The following is a 23,688-nucleotide window of genomic DNA, read 5'->3' on the forward strand; positions in this document are numbered from 1 at the left end:
GCAGTACATCAAATCCATCCAAAATTCAAAAAATAAGAAGGCTGCTAAAACATTTATATATGCTCTATCTTTAATGTATTTATTTGAAACTCCCCCTGGCTCTGTTCCTGTCTATTATTTGTTGTTTCTGTATTAATGACTTTATTTGTGTGTGTTTGTAATGTTTGTATTGCAAAGATTTAATAAAAAAACACGAGTTCTCGTGAATTCAGGTATGATCACGCGATAAAGTCATGGCTCCGCCCTGCGGAGCTGTCCGGCATCCGTCAAAAATAGAAGCTCTGCGTATTTGTGCCGGAGGGCTGCGGGTGGCCGGAGCTGTGACGGATTCGGAGCGCAGTCAGTGGAAATACACACATTGACTTGAATGGAAACCGATTGACTCCGCTGCCGTTCCGCAACGGATCCGCAGCCGTTCCGCAGTCGGTGGAAATCCGGGGTAAGATACATGACGGATCAACTAAACAACACAGCATGAGTGGGTTTGTGTGTTTTCACCTTCACACGGGATCAGATCGGATCAATGCAGCGGGGTCGGATTTACAGGAATCTGCTGATCCGGTGAGTCTGTCAACAAAATACCCATAAGTTACGTAACGACAACCGGCGTATGAAGTGAAGGGTTATTGCCTAACTTTACTACACTAACATACATAAACGTTTATAGGGTTTAGTGTCACTAAAACAACCTTTATTTTAGTCAAAGGTGTGTGCTTAAATGTTCAAAATTATGTTGTAGATAAAAGTATACTTGCGGCAACTTATTTCCTGTATTACAAAACGAAACGAAATGTTGTTTTAGTTGGTTGACTTGGACTGAAGAAAAGACGGAAATATAACAGAATTTTCATATATTTGTTGAAATGTAGACCGGAATATAAATAAGGAGTAAGAGACGCTATTTGTGCTCAATACTATTCATACCCTTGGTATTTTTGTACTTTTTTTAGTTGTCTTCTGTAATGAATGAGTTTTGTAATGCCTTCATTTATTTAAATCAGCTGAAAGACTAACATGTGTATTATACACTATGCATTTAAAGGGACAGTTCACCCCAAAATAAATAAAAAAAATCATAATTTTCTCATCTTCAAGGCAAGCACATAGCTGATTGTAACTATTGACTTCCATAGTAGGAAAAACAAAAACAATGGAATTCAATGGGTACCGTCAACTACATGCTTACCATCATTTAGCGAAATATCTTCTTTTGTGTTTAACAGAAAATAAAGAAATTCACAAAGGTTTAGATCAACATGAGGAGAGAAAATTATGACAGAATTTTCATTTTTGGGTGAACTATACCTTTAAAATATGCACTCAACTGTCTAGTTTATGACTGCAATTTTAATATTTATGAATAGTAAGTAAATTATGTAAAAATACACACCTGTTCTCATGAGATCACTCTGAACCGGCCTTTTGATTTAAAGGAAAACTTATAGTGATGATTTATAATAAAAATATGTAAAAAGCATGGAACATGAATTTGGCAATCATGATTGGTCACAGTTATTAATAGGTCATGACACTGATGCTTAACACACAATAGTTTTTTTGTAAGAGGTTGATGACACACATAAGTTACTATATGTTAAAGTCTGTCTGTTACAAAACATTTAGTCAAGTCTGTAATTGTGACGATTGTTGTATTGAATATTATTATTTATTTTTCAGATTTTTTCTCAATCTACACTGCTTTGAGTGGTCTGTAGTCCTCAACACCACAGGATGGAGGGTTTGTCAGTCAATAGTTCCCTGTTCAACAGCAGGGATGGATCATCAGAGCCGCCTGTCCCACCCAGCATGTCAATCGATAAACTCTTCCCAGCTCTGCTTGAATGTTTTGGGATAATACTGTGTGGATACGTCGCCGGGCGTACAAACATCATCTCAGCTACACAAGCCAAAGGGCTGGGCAACTTTGTCTCCAAGTTTGCACTGCCAGCTGTGCTGTTTAAGAACATGGTGCTTCTGGACTTTGGCGATGTCATCTGGCCGTTTTTCTTTAGTATCCTGGTGGCCAAAGTGACGGTGTTCTTCATTGTGTGTGTACTTACACTACTGGTGGCAAACAGAGAGAGTCGCTTCTCTAAGGCTGGACTCTTCCCTATATTTGCCACACAGAGCAATGACTTTGCTTTGGGATTCCCCATAGGTGAGTGCACTAATTATAGTCGATGCACAAACAAATAAGTTAAACCTACAACTTATAGTTACAGTATGGTGTGTATTTAGTTTTGCTTTCTCGAAAACATTTCCCAATATGTTACACAGGCTGTTTATTTAGTTTGCAGATACAGGGAATTTAAAGAACTTGAATAATGTTTCAGTTGCCCCATTGGGCATCAGTAATGTTTGACCAGATAATCCATGTCAACTTGATTACTTGAACACAATTAAGAGCTTTACCTCTCTAGTTATTATTATAACTCCTGATATACTTGTTTTTTTTTCACTACCTCAACAGTCGAAGCTCTGTATCGAAACACTCATCCTGAGTATCTGCAGTACATCTATCTGGTTGCTCCCGTCTCCCTTATGGTCCTGAACCCGCTGGGCTTTGCCCTCTGTGAGGTGCAGAGATGGAGATCTGGTGAACCTCACCAGCAGAGTAAAATACGTGTGTTGGGTTTGGTGGTCCTTCAGGTCGTCAAGAACCCCATCGTTTTTATGGTGGTGATCGGGATTATTTCTCACTTTCTGCTGAACCAGAAGATCCCACCTTTCCTTGAAGAGTTTGTGGACGGTCTGGCGAACTCGTTTGGAGGAACAGCACTGTTTTATCTGGGTCTATCGATGGTTGGTCAGCTGAAGAAACTCACACGATCCACAGTGGTGGCTCTTATTCTGCTTATCACAGCGAAACTGTAAGTGTGTTTCTAACAAACTACATGTGTGTGGACTAGGGCTGTGCAAAAAAATCACCTGCGATTCTTAAGCGTGTTTCATCAATAATGCTGGTTCCTTGATAAGTAGTAAATCGCCATCACATGCTTTCAGATGGAGCGGCATTTACTACACAGAGCCGTAGTTCACCAAGAAACTAGGCAAAATCGCATAGATTATCAAAGACGATTTTCCTCGATTATGAACACGATTTTAACTAACTTTTTTTGTGAAATACAGCTCTGTGTAGTAAATGCCACTTCATTTGAAAGCAGGTGATGATGATTTAATACTAATCAAGGAACCGGCTTTACTGATGAGATACACATGAGAATCACAGGCGATTTTTTGCACAGCCCTACTGTGGAACTAGGGGTGTGCCGGTTTCAGAATTGGTGATGACGGTTATGACGTGAGTCAAATGTGACGGTTCATAACATAACCGTCTGTGGGGGGCGTTTTGCTCGTTTAAATGCTTGTGGATTGACGCGAAAGTGTCATTTTACCATAAAATCATGACTGTGATTCCAAGTGTGTTTTAAGCAGTAATGACTTTAAGCAATTTAACAGAAAGCAATGAAATATTTATTAACACAATGTTGACAGAAGACTGCGCTGTCACTCTCTGCTCAGAATAAATGAATCCTCTCTCATCTATTTTGATAACCTTCAGAGAAACAGATTTAATTGTGTCTATATCATGGACCAGAATGTGGGTTAAAAAGCGTCTTGAAGAGGTTTTGCTCATAAATGCATGTAAAGTAAAGTAATATGAACTTGAGATTTTTATACTGTTACTAAACTGCACAGTATGCGCAGCAAACGCAGCCGACAATGGCCACGCGCGGCAAACGCTCTCCACATACAGTACGCGCTGTTCAGTGCTCACACTTGCGAAGTAAACCGGCGTTTGAATAAACTAGACACTGATTAGCTACTTACTCTACGTTTATTTAAAATTAACAGCAAGACAAGCAGTGAATGTGCTTTCAGGAGAGTTAGTAGATTAGCATGGGAGAATTTGAACTTGAAAAGCGGAGTGTACTGACGTCTTTCCGCGGTTAAAACAACATTCCTTCTTATGGTCATTCATGTTAATTTGATGCTATAAATTAACTAGAAGGAAGAGATTTTTTGAAAGGTGAGACTTTGTTTAATATGTTTAATCTCAAAAGTAACCGAAAAGTAACCTGGTCTCTCCTGTATGTCAGCACGTTGTCAGTGTCTGCTCCGCTCTGTATTTTTCACTGCGTGAGAACATGGTGGGGCGTATAACACAGACTGTTAACAATTGTTTTAAATAGTATTTAAAAATTCTGTATGATACATTTTTTTTTATATTTTAATAACACGGTTTTGCCGGTTATAGAGTTCTAATGACGGTGTTCAACTATAACCGTCGGTCTCACGGTTATATAATGACCGTCACAGCCCTATGTGGAACAGTAAAGATCTTGTGTAGTTCTTATAAAAATACTAAAGTGAATTACAGTCAAAACATAACCACCACTGTAACTGGTGTATAACTTGAGACAAATCAATGGCACTGGCATATTTTAAGATCAGAATGTCAGTGCAATTTATTTTCAGTTGAGACAGCTCAAACATGTGTTTTAGTCTAATGCTGTGTACACACTAAACGTGAATTCAACGATTTGTATAAGTAGATTATATACAAAGTCAATGCAAAGATGCGAACATTTGCCTCAAATGCGTCTTTCGCTCAAGTTTAAAAAATTCAACTCGAGCAAAAAACTCGCCTGACCCAATGCTAAATCCAGGAGGTAAAATTGAACTGCGTACACACCAAACGCGAATTTAACAATTTGCGCAAGTAGACACGAATTTGCATGGGACGATGCAAATGATGCAAATTTGGTGGCGCAATTGCCAAAAACACATGCTATTTTTGCCTCAAACTCATCGTCCGCACAAGTTGAAAAAATTCAAAAGGAGCAAAAAATGTGCCTGACCCAACGCTAAATCTAACGAGTAATTTTGAACAAGGAACGCAATTCGAATGTACGTGTCATCATGTTAAGTGTGGATTATACTGCGTACACACTAGGGCTGAACGATACATCGAATTTTCATCGTCATCGCGATTTGAACTCACGCGATGAACACATCGCAACAGACAGCCTTGACGCGATGAATGAAGGGAAAACAGTAAGCGCATGTAATAAACGTTTGACCTATCACGTTTAGTCCTGAAGACATGTGCTGCGTCCGAAATCGCCTACTACCATACTATATAGTATGCAAAAAGCACTACTTTGCCTACTATATAGTATGGAAGTAGGCGGTTTCGGACGCAGCGATGGTTTGCGCGTTCATGCTATTAGGCCAATCAGGGGAACCCCCAAGTCAGCTACGCTCAGATTGATTTGTGAGGTGTCAGTTGCGACGCTGTGCCTGTTAGCAAAAACTATGGCAGAGGAAGGAGAGAAGAGTGAGGAAAATGTGTTGTCAGACGAAGACCTTGTGGTGAAAATGAGCAGCACTTCAGCTATATCATGGAATTATTTTGGATTTAGGAGAGATGACGCCGCAAACACAGGTACTGTGGAAGCGGTGATTCTCATATTGCGTTTATTGCTCGCTCAAGTTCATTATTTCAAATGTATGTGTGCTCTTGGAGCGCCGCGGTCGCGACACGCTCGTTTTTCCAGGTATTTCAAAAACATTTTAACTTTTCAGAATGACACAAGCGCAGCGTGCAGTTCATGTGACAATAACATGTGAATGGCCCCTAAAACATGAAAAAAACTATATATATTTATCGCAACTCACATCGTCATCGCAACATTAAACAATGTCATCGCACATCGCAACTTTTCCTCACATCGTTCAGCCCTAGTACACACCAAATGCGAATTCAACAATTTGATTAAGTAGATGCGAATTTGCATGGGACGATGCAAATTATGCAAATTTGGTGGCGCAATTGCCAAACATGTGCTATTTTTGCCTCAAACTCATCGTCCGCACAAGTTGAAAAAATTCAAAAGGAGCAAAAAATGTGCCTGACCTAACGCTAAATCTAACGAGTAATTTTGAACAAGGAACGCAATTCGAATGTACGTGTCATGTTTAGTGTGGATTATACTGCGTACACACCAAATGCGAATTCAACAATTTGAGCAAGTAGACGCGAATTTGCATGGGGCAATGCGAAGATTGCGAATTGGGTGGCCCGATTGCCACAAACACAGGCTATTTTTCTAAAACTCATCAAAAGTAAAAAAAAATCAACTCAAGCAAAAAATTTCATGACACAATGTTAAATCCACCAGTAATATTGAGCAAAATGCTTTGTGTTTGGTGTATATACAGCTTAATGTTGAGTACAAACCATATGTTAAGTCAACAAAAACGCACTGTTTGCATCAAATGCATATTTTATAGAAAAAAAATGAACAAAAAATGTTTTGCCTGACCCAATGTTAAATCCAGCGAGTAATATTAAGCAAGGAACACAATGCGAATGTATGCATGTGAATTTGGTGTGCATTATGCTGCGTATTTACCAAACATGAATTCAAGAATTTGTGCGTGTTGATTAAATACAAAGTCAATGCAAAGAGGTGAATAGACGCAAATTTGTACGGGTGATGGAAATGATGTGAATTCGTGAATTAGGCAGTGAAATTGCCGAGAACACGCTATTCGCTTCAAACGCGTTTTCTGCAGAAGTAGAAAAATTTCCCTAAAGAACTATACAGTAGTATGACTGTTGACACAAAAAATTATATCATAAGTAGATCTAAGAGAAAAAATCAATAAAATTGTTCTGTCCATGCTTTCTTTAGGCTGGTCATGCCTTTGATCTGCAGAGGGATGCTTGAGGTTTTGGACAGTGCCCACAGCAGCTCAGTGAACCACAGCAGTCTGTCAAACTATGCCTTCCTGTATGGGGTCTTTCCTACAGCCCCTAGCGTGGCCATATATGCATCCCATTACAATATGGAGCTGGAGGTGGTATGTGTCTTATGCATGCGTGTCTGCTTATGGTTATACAGTGGTGAATAGTAAAGTTCAGGATAATATTTGTTAATATCAGGGTACAGTGGCCTCCAAATATATAGAAACACTTATGTATGATTGGTAATGGTGATTTGTATTTGTTTAAAATCATTCAGGTGACCTCAGGGATGGTGATCAGCACATTTCTCTCTGCACCCATCATGTATGTATCTGCCTGGCTGTTGACCATTCCATGGATGGACCCGACGGCGTTGGCTTTAGCGCTGCAGAACGTCAGCTTTAACATCAGCATCGTCAGCCTCTTCGCATTGGTGAGCACGCAACTCTCTCTGTTTCTATTTCCCCTTCTTTCACTCTTCCACTTTTCTTTTGTTCTGCTTCCTCTCAAAAGCACGAGATGCTCAAAAAAAAATTCCTGATAATTTACTCACCCCTATGTCATCCAAGATATTTATGTCTTTTTTTTATAATTAAGTTTTTTTAGAAAACATTCCAGGATTTTTTTTATGTAATAGACTACTGGACCTCAACAGTTTCATCCCAGCATTTTTTTTTTTTGTGATTTTCACAAAAGTTTCACAAAATGCCTTCCAGGAAAAGTTTCTTCTAAAATTATAGAAACATAAAAATATATCAAATTAAAGAACAGACCCTCTGCTTTCAAACAAACAATAAATAAGCAAACAAACAAAACAGGAAAAAAGTTTTTTATGAGTTCGGTAAGTGGATAATAGCGGTATTGCAGATCAACCCAAAAATTTATTAGGAACACGTTTTTTATGCAAATGTTTTCTCTTAATTGACGAGATAACTCTCTAAATTATCCCAACCGAGGCATAAGGGTCTTAAAAGGGAGTTATCTAGCAAAACGATTGTCATTTTCGCCTAGAAAAATAAAAAAAGATCGGGTCGATAAACGTCACGTGACTCAAAAGTGAAATGTGAATTTACAACTTACCAGGTTACCCAATGTCCTCACTGACACTCTTCCAAACAAAGTCCTTTTTATTCCTGTCTCTATAGAAATAAGAACATTGTGTCGTATAGCTCCGGGAGACTGCTCACAGACAATATCAAGACTTTATGCTGAATGAGTGACTCCGGGCGGGGCTGCCGCCAAATCCGCCAAACTTAAAATGTTTCAACTCGGGCGTCAGCTGCAAATTCACGTCAAACGCAAAATGCACAGAAAGCACCATTCTCACATACAGCGTACCGTGCCATACGCTCAATTCACCCCATTCGCGCGAACGAGGCGAAAATGCGTCTTCCACGCTGCGCTAAACGCCTCATCTGCGTCCCGGGACCTCCAGACACGCGTCAACGCATCTTCACATTGACTTAACATTGAAATCACTTGCGCTTGCCGCCTCTACCGCGGTTGGTGTAAACGCAGCATCATCTTGCATTAGCCATGTGACGCTCCAGCGCAACATTATGCATTATGTAATCATGTCGAAAGGTCAAGGGTCACATATGTGAAACGCACACTTGAAGACCAATTTAAATGATAAACTGACACAAAGCATAAATTAGTATCATTTCACATACAACATCTGAACGCTCATCTTTTTGCACACTTGTAAACACTGGAGCTGTACGCATACTGATTAAGTAATACGTAAGATCGTTCTGGCACATCACACGGCTAGTTTTTTTGCCAAAAATGCTGATTGTTTCACTAGATAATATTATAGTTGTGCGTAGGTCCTACGGCGTAGCTGTGACGGCGTTGGTTCCACGTCGGTTTTCATTTATACTTTTGCGTTGTCCTCCGCATCGACGTGCAAACACACACGCAAACCGCTGGTGGCCAGTATCCACGCGTGTAACCACAGTAGCAGCGCGACCGTTAGAGAAGAAGAAGCTTAGCAAGTTAACTCACAAACGAGGAAGAAACAGCAACTTGTTGTTTATGATTTGAGAAGACCAGCAATGATGGAAGTAAATAAACAGCGACTTTTGTTGCAGTTTGAGTTAAATCACTCCTCAACCGTCGCAAACAGAAATAACTATAACAAAGTTTTTTTTACCTGACGGGAGGGGTTCTGGTGGACCAATCACAGCGCTTGCGGTCCGCGTAGAACTGACGCGCTGTTAAAAATTTTGCGAAGTACGCGCAAGAGCTACGCACAGGCTATAAATCGCCCTTTATACCTCGGTTGGGATCATTTAGAGCCATTTGAAGCTGCAAAGAAACTGCAATTTTAAACTGTAAATTTTTTAACTAATGTTCTCCTCAAAAAACTTTTTTCTACTTCCTAACTGATCAAAGAAAGACATAAACATCTTGGATGACATGGGGGTGAGTAAATATATATGTTGGAATTTCCCTTTAAAAAGTGCGGGTGGTTTGTGTTGCCGCTGCTGTAATGCAGACGATTATTATGGGATGAAGTGTTATTATCAGTAATACGGCAGAACCCAGGAGTAAATGGACTCCCACACTGTGGGAAATCTGTGATGATGAAAACTAATGGAGGCTTGACAGGAACAAAGAGCTGTCTGTCATAGAAAGATTATTTCATGTAAGCCGGTTATTAAATTCGTCATCTTTGGCTGGCATCATGAACGAAAGTCAAGCACTGTGTGTCTGGTAGAGTTTCAGATGGTTTCGTGCACAGATTGAAAAGTACCGACTTCCTCTTATGTTTCTAATCTCTGTATAGCTCGAAAAAGCCCCAGAAAGCCCTGAACCAAGTTTAAGCTAATACAATATTCACACAAGCAAGCAAGTTATTGTATGACAATACTATTTCACTTTGTTAAGCTGTTAAACTGGTTCCTAGAGATTGTTATTGCAGGTGCATGTTTTACCAGACTTTAAGGATTTGAAACCTTTGCATGGTTGCTCTGCATTATTTTTGTCCCTGCAGGTGTGGAGCGTTACAGTCATGCTGTTGAGCAGGAAGTTTGGCAGAGTTCCCCACATGTTCACTATAAATTTATTTGTGGCACAGGTGAGCATACAGAACGTATTTGAATAGAAGTTTGAAAGGGTTATTTATTTGTTGTCCACTACACAATGTGACTTGATGTGTTTGTGTGTGCAGTTATTGGCGTGTGTGAGTATGATATCATGGAACTTTGTGGTGAAGGGCGAGAGCTTCCTGAGTCACGTCTTGATCTTTACTCTGCTTTACACTTCTCTATACAGCACATATGTTTGGCCGGGTGAGTCATGCTTTTAAACATTTACTGTAAAAACACTCATCAGTTTATCCTACAGAAACTGTTTACAGCTCATAAAATTTTCAGGTTCCCACGGGTCTTTGAAATCCTTGAAAATTTGTGAATCTGGGGGAAAAAATATAAGGCCCTGGGAAGTTTTGGAAAATATACATACATAGATACAGGTCATTAAAAGTGCTTGAATCTATTTTATGCAAGAAGTTTTCTGAAAAAAAAAAACTAATATTATTCCCTGTGTAGTGTAGGATAATATCATAAAATTTTAGACTTTTTAAAAAGTGCTAAACTGTTCCCTTTAAATGCTAATGCGAATGTTGATTCGAGCCAAAATGCTTTTTGCATAGTTGTGTTTGACACATGAAAACGTCTCGGATTACTTATGTAACTGTAACTGAGACTAGGGCCTCCCTATACGATACGAATCACGATACAATACGAAACGTTGCATGTTGCAATTCATTGCAATACTTTTTCTTTTTTTATCAAAAATGTAAAGAAATAGAGCTGAACAGCTGCAGCTCTTTGAAAGCTGCAGGTGTTTTTAAATTTTCTGCCATTTTCTCACTCCCTCTAACTTCTGAGACATTGGCCGAATGGCTGTATATGGCAGACAACTGGACAGTGACAACTACGGCAGCGGCGGAGGAGGTTGTTAAACGCACACAGAGGAATTTGATGGGTTTTAAAATATCGATAGTATAGATCGAAATATCGATACAGCTAACTATCACGATAGTTAGCTGTATCGATATTTTTGCACAGCCCTAAACGAGACGCTGCGTCTCCCTTGCCATACTTCCTGCGTCCCTGTAACGCCGTCTTTGGCAATATTTCAGATGGCGATATACTTCCTGACTCCCGCATCACCCTGTCTTTGTCGCTAAAGCTGCATTCAGACAGCCAGTGATGTTTATCACCGTGTGTCGCCCATCTCTTTCAATGAGGCATTTCTAAATCTGCGTGTCATACAGTATACAAATGAGTACCATCCACGCCAGTAACTGACGAGAGAAGGATGACGTGAACTCCACTGCTTCGTTCTCATTGGTAGTCGCTCCTGAAATTCCCCGACATTTGCATAAAGTAAAACTTTTCTTAACTTTCTTGCATCGCTGGACACGTCCATACGGTCGCCAACGGTCACTTTCGTTCGTCGCCCGGTTTCCATTGAAATGAATGATATTTCGTTGCTCTGCTACTGCTGGTCGCTGGCTGTCTAAATGGGGTGTAAGCCTCACCATTGGTTGAATTTGATATACACGTTCAGACACACTTACCACTGGAGGCATCCCCAAAGTGCGAGTTTCCTCGAAAGGGAACTGTAACAATGTATCTTAAAACGTAACAGGATGTAACTTTGCTCTCACTTGAATTGTGTCCCCAGTTTAAGGTCTGGCTTTACAGACAAGACAAGACAAGTGTAGTCCTAGATTAAAATATATGTTTGAGGTGTCTTAACTGAAAACTACTTACAGTAACAGTGCCAATGTTTTGCCTGTAGATGTGCACTAGTAATGTTTTTTGATCTAAGCCCTGTCTGTGAAACCAACATCTTTCCCTATCGAAATGACAAGCAGGGCCACAAGTTTTTTGTATGTTCTTTACATTATTTACATGGGTCACACAGTTTCACTTTTGTGTACTTATGTGTTACATTTAAAGTATTTGCATGTACTTTTACACTTGACCCTAAACCTAAATGTAACATGTAAAGTACATAAGTTTAATACTAATCCTTGTTGCTACAACACACCCAATATTTTACAACCAGTTTATTCTACCATATATTCTCTATTGAGCAAACTGATCTACATTATATTCAACACGGTCTCAACATGGCTCCTTACAGTCATCTACATCCACAAACTGTTCTTTATGCTTTGTTTTATTTTGATGCTTAAAGTGTTTGAATGATTAAGTTGTTTTTTGTTGTGAAGGTCTGATCATTCTGTCTATGCTCCTCATGAGGAGAAGTGAGGAGGTGAAAGTCAGACCAGGATTCATTCTCATCACTGGCTGGGGGTGAGCATCACATTTTTTTACATTAATAAAAACATTTTTGTCTTGATGCAAACTGGAGATGTTTTCTCTGTCCGTGTGTCGTGCAGTCTGCCTGTGTTGGCCGTGAGCGCTGTTCTCCTGTCAGGAGAGCAAATGACTAACACCATTGACTCTGCATTCTTCTATGGAAAGACACAGGTACTGGACTTTTAATGATTTCAGTACCGTATCTGATTCAATATCTTAGATTAATAAACAATTAGTTCCAGTTCTTGATTCTGATTGGTCAGTAGCTGTGTTTAACGTAACAGTTTTATGAATGTTTGTGTGTTTTAGGTGATCTGCACGTCTGTGGTGTTATGTGTGAGTATTGTGGTGTGTGGCGTCTCTCTGGCTTTACTCAGCAGACAGACGCAGGACTATCAGACGCTTGAGCGCCGGTCACTATCTGTCAGTCAAGAAGATCTGATTCCTGCCTGTGAAACACGAGCAGAGAGAACTGTTGAGCAACCCTCCACAGTCACCAGCATCAATACCGGTACGGCCGGTACTGCATTAACTGATTCCAGAACTGTTAAAGTCACACTGTTTATTGATGGACGAACATGTGCATATATTTTTCAGATTGTGAATTGTGTGAATGTGAGTGTGCTCGTGTGCGGCCCATGCCTGACATGATCACCAGTACCTGTGCAAGAGAGCAGACACCTTTATCATCAGGTAAAGATGATTTACACCTGACACATCAGCACACGTTTACAGCAGATGATGACTATAACTAACAGCTCATTGGGACTACAACGTGCTTCTCTCTTATGTTGTGACTTCATCATTTCTCTCATTTAAATAATTTCCACCCAGGGCATACTCAAATAAAGTAGGTGAGGCTTGGTTAAGATGCTTAAACTGCCTTTCCCCTGCACATGACATTAGGACACGACTGAAATTTCAATTTAATCGTAAATTCGTGCCAACATTCGTGCCATTCGTGTAGACATAATTAACCGGTAGAAATTTTGGACTATCGTCTCTATCGAGGTTACGCGCCCACGTCACGCTCCTGTGCGCGTGGTCACTAAAACGTAACGTTTGTACACGTATTTGAGTTATTTTAAGCCATTGAAACAAACAACAGATCTGCGTGCGCTCTTTCTGTGTGTGAGGAGCGCGCAAGTCGCGCAACCGCTGCTCGAAGCTTGTGAGCATTTTCCCGCTTTATTGGCCTTAAATACATATACGTCAAATTCCCGTCTTTGCAAGTATCCCCATAAACACGACAATTTAGGGCTTAAGAGAAAGTGAACAGCTAAAAGAGAAAATGCATGTGTAACAGTATATTGGATCCGGTCTTAAAGGAGAAGTTACCTAATTTTGTTCCTGTCTGTCACTCATGTTTATGAAACAGCATTAAGAGAAAATCTCTCACTGCTCTTGACTAATCACTTTTTTACCTTTAATAAAAAAAATATATATACATACACACATAATTATTTATTGTCATTCCATTATCATTGACTGTTTATCTTCAGAGAGCTTGAGTTTTGTTTTGTTTTTATCTTCTTTTTATGCTTGTATGAGATTTTTGTGAGAACTATGAACATTTCTATGGTATTAAAAATTTTAATAACAGAAAAACCTTATTAAAACATAAAAAACCTCTACCGTGATACATATCGTTACCATGATATAAAATTAATTCTATCGTGATAGAAGATTTTGGTCATATTGCCCACCCCTACCAACAGTGGAGAGAAGCTCATACCAGTGCAAGAGCCTTCATTATAATATTCACCTTAGTGGAATAAATAAATGAATGCAAATGAATGAAACTAAACAGCTATGCATATGTGACAAAGTCTGCTAATAGTATTTGGAGAGAACACATGAAGACCAGATATAATAATAACTTATACATATTAAATGAATAATTTGTTACTTATCAGTAGTTAATTATTATTAAAGTATTCAATTGTTACTGATAAAGTTAAACAAAAATAATTAATAATTTAAGGACAAAAAGTGTTTTGATTAAAATACATTAGGGCTGTGCAATTAATCATTTATGATTTTCAATTTAGATTTTTTTTAAATTAAACAATCACAAAACAATATAACCGAGGTTAAGCGACTATTGTGCCTCATTGAGTTTCTGTTGTGTTGTCTTGTATTATAAATCCAGCGCATCTTGGTCAGCAGGAGGTAATCAGCCGTGCCTCTTTCACGTGCTCTCGCATTTGTCCGAAGTCAGATTGTGATGTAGTAATCCTGTTTATATTTGTAAAGTTATATGCATTTCATGCAAACTGGTTTTAAAATATAAATTGCGTGCCATTGGATTGATGTTTTTGTAAGGCACTTCTGAAGGTGCTTTTCAAGTCATTGAGTAATTGTGTTAAATAATCAGGATTATGTTTTTTTTACCAAAACAATCAGGATTGTGATTTTTCCCATAATCAAGCAGCCCTAAAATATAGGTAACACTTTACAATAAGGTTCATTAGTTAACATTAGTTAATGTATTAACTAACATGTAAAAACCATGAGCAATACACTTTTTACCGTGTTTATTAATCTTTGTTAATGTTAGTTAATAGAAATAAAGCTTTTAGTTGTTTGTTCATGTTAGTTCACGGTGCATTAACTAAAATTAACAAGATTTTTTAAAAAGTATTAATAATTGTAGAAATTAACATTAACAAAGATTAATAACAGGGTTCCCGCGGGTCTTAAAAAGTCTTAAAATGTCTAAAATTCAGAATGTTAAATTTAAGGCCTTAAAAAGTCTTAAAAACACCCAGATTTTTATCCCAGGTCTTAAATTTAATTTACCCAAGTCTTAAATGTCTTACCTCTTTTCATTCCCAAAAAGCGTTGTCCGCAGAAAATAAAATAGTAATTTAAAACGCTGAAGAACTAACTTAATCAGTGGCGGAGGCAGAAAGTGTATGATGGTGGGTCTCTAAAAAGAAACCTTCCGCACTTTGTCATAATCCACGCAAATCGTGCCATAAGCTTTATTTTAGGTGTTGTGATCTGACTGTATACTGTGGGTTTGGCGTGAAACAATCCTTAAATTTAGTTTTGTATAAGCAAAAATCTTTTTTTAATTTGACCAACTAAGTTAGCCCGTGGCTTACCTGAACATTTGCCAGGTTCAGAAACATAGAGGACCCAGAAACGGAAAACAAATCAACAGTGCTTTATTGAAAATCAGCTTAAACAGCCGGGCTGTCTAGTCATGAGCCACAAACAGCGTGTCAACTTTAGTGTTACACAGTTTTATATTTTAGAGTTTAACATTGCTCTCTGATGCAATGCACTCGAACCTAACGTGCTTTCCCTTCAGCTCTCCACAAACAGCAGCGATTGGCGGACGGAAAGCAAGAAAGTACCATAATAAACCATATACTTCCAAAAAGCGCAATTGTCTTCTTTTAGAAACAATTCAAACTTTTTTGATAGCGCAAATGCTTCAGGAGTTACGGTTAAATGAATAGCGGTAGAATCAGAGCCCAATCCGAAGGCTGTAGCCTCTGGAGGTCGCATAGGCAGGCTGCTGCATACGTCATCAAGCCTGGTTTATTTAAGTTAACTGAGCATTACATTCGCAAGTCATAAGCATATTACAACAATTTACGATTAACTAAGAAGAAGAAGAATCAATATTTTAAAGTGAATTTAAAAGTTAATATTCTGAAAATAAGACAGTCTTTGACGTATGCAGGATAGAAATGCCACCCTTCAGAGGCTGCAGGATTGAGAAACAGTCTTAGTGGATAACGTTAGCAACACATAACAAACCACGAACAGCCTTTTAATGATAAATTTCATTTTCTTAATACAGATTCATCTGTTATTGTGTAATTAGAGAGCCTATTAAACCTGATGGCGGTATATAGTGCAAATTTATGCATAAAACAAATGGGTGGAGTGTTTTTGACTCTGATCTCTAACTGATCTCATATTAGTGGATTTTATTTGTCAAAAAACATTGTTGATAGAATTTTATAAAAATACTACTTACACATATTAGTGTGATATATAAAAATTTGCAAATCAATGCATTTCTTGACTATTAATTAAGAAAAACTTAATGTATTTCAATGGCTCACTATGAGCTTACATGAACTAACTGAAGTCTCTATGAATCACGAGACGGCCGAGCTTTTTGGGCTTCCATTGTCAGAAGTTTCTTCCTAAAGGGCTATGGGTAGAATTTGTCAGCGCCAACACTCTCGGTCTAATAGGGTTAAGCATAATGTATTTTCATATATTTTGATTATCTGGTTTAATACTGTGTTAATTTTATATTTTTCTATAACTGAATCAATAAAAATAGAACATTTTGAGATTTTCTGAGATCATTCGAATGCTTCTAGAAATGTGTCGTGTTGGTCTTAAATTTTACTTATAATGGTCTTAAAAGGTCTTAAAAAGGTCTTAAATTTAACTTGCTGAAACCTGCAAGAACCCTGTAATAAATGCTGTATAACTGCAGTTCATTATTAGTTCATGTTTACTAATGTCATTAACTAATGAACCTTACTGTAAAGTGTTACCAAAATACACTGAAATGCATCACTTCCGGTCGGCATGTCGCATGCGGTGTAGTTAAAAATGTTTAACGCATTTAAAGCACAAAACGGATCCGAACGTTACGCGTCCAGATGGTTGGCACCCCACACAGCCTTTTTGCAACTCCATAGAGAACGAATGACTTCCGGTTTATCAGCCGTCATATCAAGCGGCTTTAGTAATGTGTTGTTGCCATAATGTGAGATGCTGCTTTTCCACCCCAAATCTTTACCCTGTTTGTTCTGCCTTCCTAAGCCAGACCAATGTTGATGTAGTTTTACACCTGAATGTTGATGTAGTTTTACACCTGTTCTGAAAGGCAACAAACTTGTCTTTTAATATTTTATTTAAGCATTAAGATGATAAAAGATTGACAATTTTACAAGATCTTGGGAGCAAATTTTCTACCAAGTAAATATAGATGATAAATACACAACACATATTTCCTCTATTGTTTGCAATTTATAAATCATATATGTTGTTGGTTAACACTGAACTTGAAGAAATAAAAAACAAATCCCTTTACTTTCTTACCTTGAGGGTGTCTGCTTTATTTAACTTCAAAAACAGGATGTGTGCTTAAACAAAAAAGAACTGACTTTGTCCTCAGCAAAAAAAATAAGTCAGTAAAAAGTGTTCATGAACCCATCTAAATGAATATAAAATGTAACAATAATAAAAAATGTCCAATACACACCTAAGAAGATGAAGTTATGGCAGTGTTTCTCAAAGTTTTTCTGCCATTCCCCACTTTGGAGGTAGGGAAGGGTTCCGAGCCCCACCTGTCCCCAATTGCCCTGACAAAATGGTATCAAGTAGGCTTTAATTTTAACTGCTGAAATTTGTTTAATCCCATCATATTTTAAAACATAACAGCATTAAACACTTCAATAGAGAAATGCGAAAAAAACAAACAAATGTGCAAATGTAAAAAAACCTTTTGCAACTGTGTTTGCATTTTGTCTCTGACAAAAGTCATCATACTTTCTTTTCGGCTGGCGTTTTGGTTGATTGGGTCGACTGTCTGTCTTGGTTTTCTCTGCTAGTACAGAATCTCCAGTTTTCATTCCTTGTCACAAACTTATCCATTGTTAACTTTTATACCCACTACCGCCTATACCGCCTCTCCAGTCTCCACATTAAAGTTTTTGTTCCACTTCAATTCTGCTTAATTCATTCTTGTAGACCAGTGGTTCCCAAACTTTTTCAGTGTGCGGCCCCTCTTGTGTACAGTGCATTTTTTCACGGCCTCCCGAAATAAAATTTATGACAAAAACAGTTTTAAAATGTAATATTTTAATTAAACCAAACATATAAACTTATACCTAGTAGTGCTGTTGGTTAGTTGGCTTATTATTTTTTAGGTTTAATTACACAGAATTCATGATAAATGAATGTATTTTATAAAATATCATAAAACTGGGCCCCCCGGCACCATCTCGCGGCCCCCCTGGGGGCCCCGGCCCCCAGTTTGAAAACCACTGTTGTAGACTATGGTTCCGGGTGACATTTTCTTCACAGTCTGATGTTGCTTTAAGTTAGGCTTATATTTAAATGTATCTTTTTGAGTGTATGGTCAATGATTAAAAGAAGTTAATAGAGATGGGCACAAAAATGACCAAATTTCCTCCCATTTGTCACGCCCCACTTGTAATGTTCCTGTTCCCCACCAGTGGGGCCCACACTTTGAGAAACGCTGAGTTATGGTAAGGGGCGGGACATTTCCGACATATGCACTATGTATGTTTGAGCCCTCCAAACGCTCCTGGAGCAGTTCAGGGTGTATATGTGAACAAACCAAGTGATCTCAGATCCCCTAAAAGGAATGGGTTCACTTTGGGTTCTTCTGTGGTTCGATCTCTTTTTGATATGTGAAATCAATGAGGTCCCGATCCGCTTCGCGACTGCTTTTGACATTTGTATCAAAATCAACTGCTGCACAGAAAGCTGGGGTCTGAGTTCTTATGAAGTTGTAATGTGAACAAGAATAAGTCTGAGATCACTTCAGTTCTGAAGAGGACCAAAAAAGGATCTCATTCGGCTAGTTCCTTTTCTGGTTCACTTTAAGTGAACTAGGTTTGGTTCTTTTAAGATAAACTATATGTGAAAACACCCTATAAGTCCACAAGTAACCAATTTTCCTGCCAAAAAATATCATTTATTATCTCCATATGTAGACATAAACAGTAGATGCAAACAGAATTGATTTATTGTTTAATCACAGGTGTGTCTGTATTTTATCTGGTAAAACAAACATCATTTGTTTGTTTGTGTGATCGCTGCTCTCAGGTCAGTGTTTGGACATCTTCATCTGTCTGATATGTGTTGTGCACTTGTGTTTTCAGGTCGGTGTGGCCAGCTATGTGCATCCACTCACTGTTTGCTGGTGGAAGAGGAACAGAAAGAGGCAGACAGACAGAAGACAGACATACAGACAACCAGACATGTGCTCCTGTGTCTCTTACTGACTGTCAGTCTGCTCGCTGTGAGTACAGCATCACCAGTCCATAAACAACATTCATTACACTACAGAGAAAGGTCAAAATAAATATGAAACCGCTGGAAATAAATATAAGAGTTATACTTAATTGACTTAAGAAATACTCTCTGGAAAAATGTCTTTAACATAAAATATACCTACTACAGTATACCTGTTATGATTGCAAAGAAATACTCTCTGGAAAAATGTCTTTAACATAAAATATACCTACTACAGTATACCTGTTATGATTGCAATACCATGGTATTTCTTATAAATGCTCAACATTACCTTTTAAATACCATATAATAGTCATTATCCTATGAAATACAATTTAAAATACATTAAAGGTGCTCTAAGCGAATTGAAGCGTTTTAGACCATAAAACATTTTTTGTTACATACCGGAAACATCTCTTCACTATCTGCTTGCTGCCTGTCCGCTGATCAAACTGTAAAAAAACGCGATCTCTGTAGACAGCCCAGGCTTCACAAACGGCAATATCAACAAATGGCCAAACCTACAAACAGAAACCATAACAAAGTGTTCCAGCCAATAAACGACAAGAAGGATTTGGGGGTGGGGGTTGGGCGCGTTCATGAAAGCACGGAAGGGAGGGGGAGGGGGAGGAGTTAGCTACGCTCTGTCTGTTTGAAAACAGTTCAAACGTCAACAATAACTAACGTCTCGCAGATTCGCTTAGAGAGCCTTTAATTCATGATAAAAAATTAAAACCAGATTTACAATTTCATTATAGAAAACTGTATGCATACATATGTGCCAAAATTGTCATAATGCATCTCCCTGTCAAATTGAAAAATAAAATGTCAAATGATGATTTATATCATCTCGAGGCAAGTATTAAAATGCAGACGTGAAAAAGAAACGGCAAAAAAAAAAAAATTCATGCTTTCACAATAATAGTGACAAAAATCTACTTTAATTTCATGGTTTTCATTTTCAAAGTCAACAGACTTTTAGTATCCTGGTCAGTATTTGCAAAATAAAAGGATAACTGAATACATATTACTTCATTAAATCCATTTAGTCACATTTGAAGTTCTCCTCTATAAAGTTATAAACCTGTATGAGAGTGCATGTATGAAGTGTTTGTTTGTGTTTATTGTAGAATCTGTCGAGTTGTCTGTGGTGGATCTGTAATAAAGTTCCTGGTCGTCTCTATCTGGAGCTGCAGTTTTTCTGTGTTGTGCTTAATTATGGGCAGGTAATGTCTTTATACCTGTAGCATCTGTTATACTGAAGTCAAGAGTGTACACTATAACTTTGATGCATACTTTTCTCTGTCTGATGCATACTTGTTTTTGCAGGGTTTAATTTCATTTGCATTTTTTGGTCTTGACAAGCATTTAATTATCTCTCCATTCAAAAAGAGGTAATCATTTCTTTCATTTGTAAGTTGTTTAAATACACATACGATTCTGCTTGAGTATATTTAGTCTCTTTTGAGTGTGGACATTCAAATTAATATAACTCGGGCATTATTTGGTCCAAAATCAAAAAGAAGATAATTTAAAGTTTTTTACTGAAACATTTAGGGTCGTGAATATTAAATAAAAAATAGCAATTTAAATGTATCACAAAAATAAAAATACTGCAATAAAGTATGTATTTATATTTAAAAACATAAAAATGAAAACTACAGAAATAAGCCACAAGCCTAAACTAGTTCTGATCCAAATTTCAGGTTAAAATCACAAGTTTGTGTCACACTTTTTGCGAGTTTACCAACCTTTAGGTGTCAGTGGTTTGCTGTATAATCTTGTCACAAATTAATACATTACTAACACTGTATTATATTTTTAATGCAGTTTTAAATATCTACTTCTTAGAGCTTAACAACAATATATAGTTTGTCAACATTATGTCACATTTATAGAATATTATAAATATATAATCATTCATATGTGTTTCTATGGGGGTCAATGACTTAACAGAATGACTGTCACTATATCATTTCTATCCTTAAATGCATATACATAATATTATTAAACATCTATACATACAATTTGCTTAACATATTTATTAGATTACCCGTCAATTTGTCTCGAAGAACATCCAGCATCGAGAAATGCTTTTAAATGTGGACTAGGCATGAGCCGGTATGAGATTTTGGCGGTATGAAAACCTTAAGCAAAAATACCATGGTTTCACGGTGTTGCCATTGCAACACTAAAATGTGTTCATTTCAAATGTCTGCATATGCAAATAACAACTTTTCAACTGGACACAATAAATTTTATTTTTAAGCAACATAAAACATGTAACATGCCAGGCAAAAGTAAGGCCTTAAATTATAATATTCTTTCGAAAAATTATAAAATTAAAATGTATTATTAATATTAAATGTAAACATCAAATCAATTACATGACTTATTTATTTAACTTAATTTTGTGTAAACACAGCTTATACCTTGAAAACGGTCTCACATAAAACATTTTAGTGGTTTTGAAACCTTTAAAACCTCGGTATACCTTGAAACCGGTAACCGGCCCATGCCTAATGTGGACTCTTTCCTTTTGATTATTTTAAACGAGAGATGAATGTCAAATTAAATAGCATTTTTATACCCAAATTTGAATTGACACATTCTACATCTCAGAAGTCAAAAATGAATCAAGCGTAACATTTGAACAAACTTATTTTTCCATTATGGACCAAGTAAATAACTGTAGTTGGGCATCTGAATAAAAAATTAAAGTGGCACTGTTAAAACTTTATCATTGTAAAGTTATTTTCTGTCTTTCTTATAAAACAATAAATTCCTAATTAAAAAACAAGCATTAGAGATACTAATGTGACTCGAGCTTACACATACTGCTGGATTAACCGTTACACAAACATAAACAAATGATTTTACTGTAAGTTTAGGGCAGCTGTGACACACACCTTACATTTTTATTGGGTGCTGGTCTAATACATCTGTTAAGCACTGCATAAACATGATAAAATGAAATGTCTCTTGCTGTGTGTGTTGGTAAAGGTTAGTGAGCCTGTGGCAGGGTTGGGGTCAGGAGGTGACAGACTCTGCAGCATCTGAGGAGATCAGACTGACCTGCAGTCAGTTCCTCACGTATCACAGAGAGCAGTGCATCAGAGATATCGTTCAGAAGAAGAGGTGAGACTCTCACGCTTCTCTCTGTTAACTCTTAGCACTGGATTGATTTATTAATGCATGAATCTGCATGCTCGCTTTGTTTTTGGTGCATAACATGAATGAGTTTGTCTTTGGGTACTAATTGCACGTTTGTTAATGAATGCATGATTTTTTTGCTCCATGCATGATTTTTTGTGTGTGTTTGTTTGTGGTTTAAATTCTTCCTTTGCTGTCCTGTCTGTCTGTTGCCTACTCCTGTCGGTCTGTCTTGTTTGGGTGTAGCGGGTGACACATGCTCTGCTGTGCAGGTGTGGAGAGAAAAGTAGCACAGAGACATTTTTGGGCAGTGATTTGGTTCGCTGGCTGCAGAGCGTAGGATTGGCCAGAGACAACGGGGAGGCGGTAGCGTACGGGTCAAGCCTGCTGGAAGGAAGAGTCATTCAGCACATCACCGGTGAACACGGATTTCAGGACGAATCCCTGCACTACCGTTTTATATAGAGGAGATCAACTGAGGCTGACAAACAGACGAGGGTTTCTTTTAGTGAGATATTTATCTTGCAATACTCACAGCAATAACTACATGTGAAATTATTTGAGCTCTTCAAACACCATGGCCTTATCTACCTCACACATACAAGATAGTAAAGTGTTGATGGAAAAACTTACTGCATTTCAAGGCTTTTGTTGTGTACAGAATCAAACGGCGAGTGTTGGATTACATTTGGTCCTGATAAATCTAGATTATCATTTGAACTGTCAGTTGTCTGTTAAACATTTAGTTTGACAGGAATCTAATAACAATGGTATGAAGTTTATGATTTTATATTTTCAACCAATTAATTAAAGGGATAGTTCATCCAAAAATGAAAATTTCTGCTGAACACAAATGAAGATATTCTGAATGTTTGTAATAAAGCAGATCTGGGACACCATTGACTTCCATAGATGAGAAAAAATACTGAAGAAGTGAATGGTGCCCCAGATTTGTGTTCAGCAGAACAAAGACATTTAAAGAAGTTTGAGGGTAAGAAAATGATGATGACAATGTTTATTTTTCAGTGAACTATCACTTTAAAAACGCGTCCACTTAATAATCTTCTGTACTTTCATTTCAAAACATTTTGTATGTTGCAGATTTGCTCGCCCAATAGAATGTGTCAGATGTTTTTGTTTGCAGAATGTTTAATTTATTTAATGTGAATTTGATTGAACTGGTCAGTAATTTCTAATTTGAATTAAGTTGTACAGCTGATTCTGTAAAATTCTTGTGGTACGAGATGTTTGTATTATTTTTTTGTTTATTTAAGGGTACAGATAATACATGATTTTTGTCTTTCATCTTCTCAGTCTTTTCAACTTCCAGTTCACACAATAAAAAGTCTCAAAGTGCATAATAATAAACACAATCTGAACTTTATCTTTAAGTTTATTTAGTCTTTGACAGGT

General features: G+C 37.5%; 1 protein-coding gene across 2 annotated transcripts; it reads left to right on the forward strand.

Annotated features, from left to right (window-relative positions):
- The first annotated feature begins 439 nt into the window (after nt 1-439).
- Nucleotides 440-23,659, forward strand: gpr155a (G protein-coupled receptor 155a). 2 transcript variants are annotated; one of them, XM_065293215.1, is made up of 16 exons: nt 440-561; nt 1,678-2,158; nt 2,471-2,870; nt 6,702-6,870; nt 7,032-7,187; nt 9,753-9,836; nt 9,930-10,050; nt 12,006-12,090; nt 12,177-12,267; nt 12,406-12,607; nt 12,694-12,789; nt 18,990-19,129; nt 20,253-20,348; nt 20,452-20,516; nt 22,126-22,260; nt 22,548-23,659. In XM_065293215.1, the coding sequence occupies exons 2-16, from the start codon at nt 1,732-1,734 to the stop codon at nt 22,738-22,740; spliced, it is 2,460 nt and encodes an 819-aa protein (XP_065149287.1). In that variant the 5' UTR covers nt 440-561; nt 1,678-1,731; the 3' UTR covers nt 22,741-23,659. The 2 variants fall into 2 exon arrangements, with proteins under 2 accessions (XP_065149287.1, XP_065149288.1); XM_065293216.2 differs by having other exon boundaries at nt 22,522-22,686.
- The last annotated feature ends 29 nt before the right edge of the window (nt 23,660-23,688 follow it).

Source organism: Paramisgurnus dabryanus, chromosome 15, assembly GCF_030506205.2.
Source record: "Paramisgurnus dabryanus chromosome 15, PD_genome_1.1, whole genome shotgun sequence".
Taxonomy (NCBI): domain Eukaryota; kingdom Metazoa; phylum Chordata; class Actinopteri; order Cypriniformes; family Cobitidae; genus Paramisgurnus; species Paramisgurnus dabryanus.